Genomic DNA, 2,209 nt, shown 5'->3' with positions numbered 1-2,209 from the left:
AAAAGATAAACATTGGAATTTTGTTTTTGTTAAGTTATCAAGGACATTAAGAACTACCATAATCTTTGAGGTTATAGTGGTCGCAGTTATGGTAATTACTCTATGTGATCACATTATCATCATCTGTATTAAAAAATCTAATAAGAGATAACTTGACGGTCATAGGTTTTATCACAGAATAGATGGTTTTATCAAAATTTGGTCGTTATGTCGCTGTGTAGTGAATGTAATAATATTCATGTTTAACTCGATCCATGACTCGAGTGTTAGATCTTTCAGCGTTTAACTTTTGTCGTATTACAATTTTTTTTTTATTCAATTTATTGAATGATAATTTTTGAATAAAAAACAACATGTTTAAACAAATTTTACGATTAAAATGTGCTCATAATTTAACTTTTCGGGACTATTATACATCAAAAGTATTGAATCTTAATAAAAATTATTTAGCATTAGAAACAGTGTTAGTGGACGGAAAACCTTTTAAGCGAGATGAATATACGAATGTTACTCCTAATATACTATCATTCATTGGCACTAATAATCATAATCGTATTGGCCACCCTTTATGTTTATTCAAACAACGACTTATTGATTTTTTCTATGGTCACTTTAAAGGACGAACGGGTAATCCAATTTTTTCTATTTATGACAAAATTAATCCAGTTGTAACAATAAATGAAAACTTTGATTCTTTGCTAGTTCCTAAAAATCATCCGAGTAGAAATAAGACAGATAGCTATTATATAAATAAAACTTATATGCTCAGAGCTCATGCTACTGCTCACCAATCTGAACTAATAAAAATGGGTTTAGATAACTTTGTAATATTTGGAGATGTTTATAGGAGAGATGAAATTGATTCTACCCATTATCCAGTATTTCATCAAGCTGATGGTGTACATATATTTACTCCAAATGAATTAGAATTAATTCATGGAAGCAATATTAATATATTTGATCCCAACCAATATATTTCAAATGAAAAACAAGGTGTTTATTCTAAAGAAGCCAATGAAATAGTTACCAATCACTTAAAAAATACATTAGTGTCAATGATAAAACAAGTATTTGATGAAGATATTGAGTACCGTTGGCTTACCGAGTACTTTCCATTTACACATCCTTCATTTGAATTAGAAATATATTATAATGGCCAATGGATAGAAGCTTTGGGATGTGGAGTTATCCAACATGAAATTTTGAAAAATTCTGGAGCTGGCAATCGAATTGGTTGGGCGTTTGGTCTTGGGTTAGAACGTCTAGCTATGCCTTTTTATTCTATACCAGATATACGTATATTTTGGTCAAATGATTCCGGATTTCTCAATCAATTTGAAAATATACCTAAAGACGGAAGAATAAAATATAAACCAGTAAGCATATATCCTCAATGTATCAATGACATAAGTTTTTGGTTACCTGAAGAAAAACCATATTGTTCGAATGATTTTTATGAACTTGTAAGAGAATATGGCGGTCATTTAGTTGAACAAGTAAAATTAATTGATGAATTTCAACATCCAAAAACTAAAAATGTAAGTCATTGTTACAGAATAGTGTACAGACACTTAGAAAGAACATTAAATCAAGAAGAAGTGAATGAAGTTCATAAATTGATTGAAACCAATGCTACAAAAATATTAGGTATTAAAATTAGATAATTAAAATTAATGATTTCTGTAATTGAATCTATGTTAAGACTGATGTGTTTGTTGCTTATAAGATTATAATCTTCAATAAATATAGATATACCATACTAAATATTTTATAAATATCATTAATATTATTAATAGTTATCTTCCTTAATTCTCTCTTGATTTTACTAGAAGTTGTATTATCCATTCGATTTTTGTACTTTTTGATAATTAAAAAATTTATTTAATTATAATTATGATGATATTTAACATATATTATTATATTAATATACATCCTATTATCATATTGGAGTATATAACATGTATTTATTTTTAAATAATAAAATAAAAAAAAAATTAAATTAAAATTAAAAATTATTAAATGGTTAATACTCATAAATAATATATAAATAAATAAACAAATAAAATTTACTTCAATAAAATAGCGACTGAGTATAATAAAACAAAGGAAGGAATACATTGAGAAAGATTAGAATTAATAAAAAAAATTAATTTTATTTTTAATTACTGACTAGTTAGTTTTATACTTAGGTGTATTTAAATTTATATTT

General features: G+C 25.8%; 1 protein-coding gene across 1 annotated transcript; it reads left to right on the top strand.

The window, feature by feature from the left end:
- Window positions 1–191: 191 nt before the first annotated feature.
- LOC112686273 (probable phenylalanine--tRNA ligase, mitochondrial) lies at window positions 192–1,764 on the top strand. Its single transcript, XM_025558476.1, has one exon. The coding sequence runs from the start codon at window positions 354–356 to the stop codon at window positions 1,662–1,664; it is 1,311 nt and encodes a 436-aa protein (XP_025414261.1). The 5' UTR covers window positions 192–353; the 3' UTR covers window positions 1,665–1,764.
- The last annotated feature ends 445 nt before the right edge of the window (window positions 1,765–2,209 follow it).

The sequence above is a fragment of the Sipha flava genome, unplaced genomic scaffold, assembly GCF_003268045.1.
Source record: "Sipha flava isolate LNK unplaced genomic scaffold, YSA_version1 303_pilon_pilon, whole genome shotgun sequence".
Taxonomy (NCBI): Eukaryota; Metazoa; Arthropoda; class Insecta; order Hemiptera; family Aphididae; genus Sipha; species Sipha flava.
Note: the sequence above shows the minus strand (reverse complement) of the source record. Positions and strands in the feature narration are given on the sequence as shown.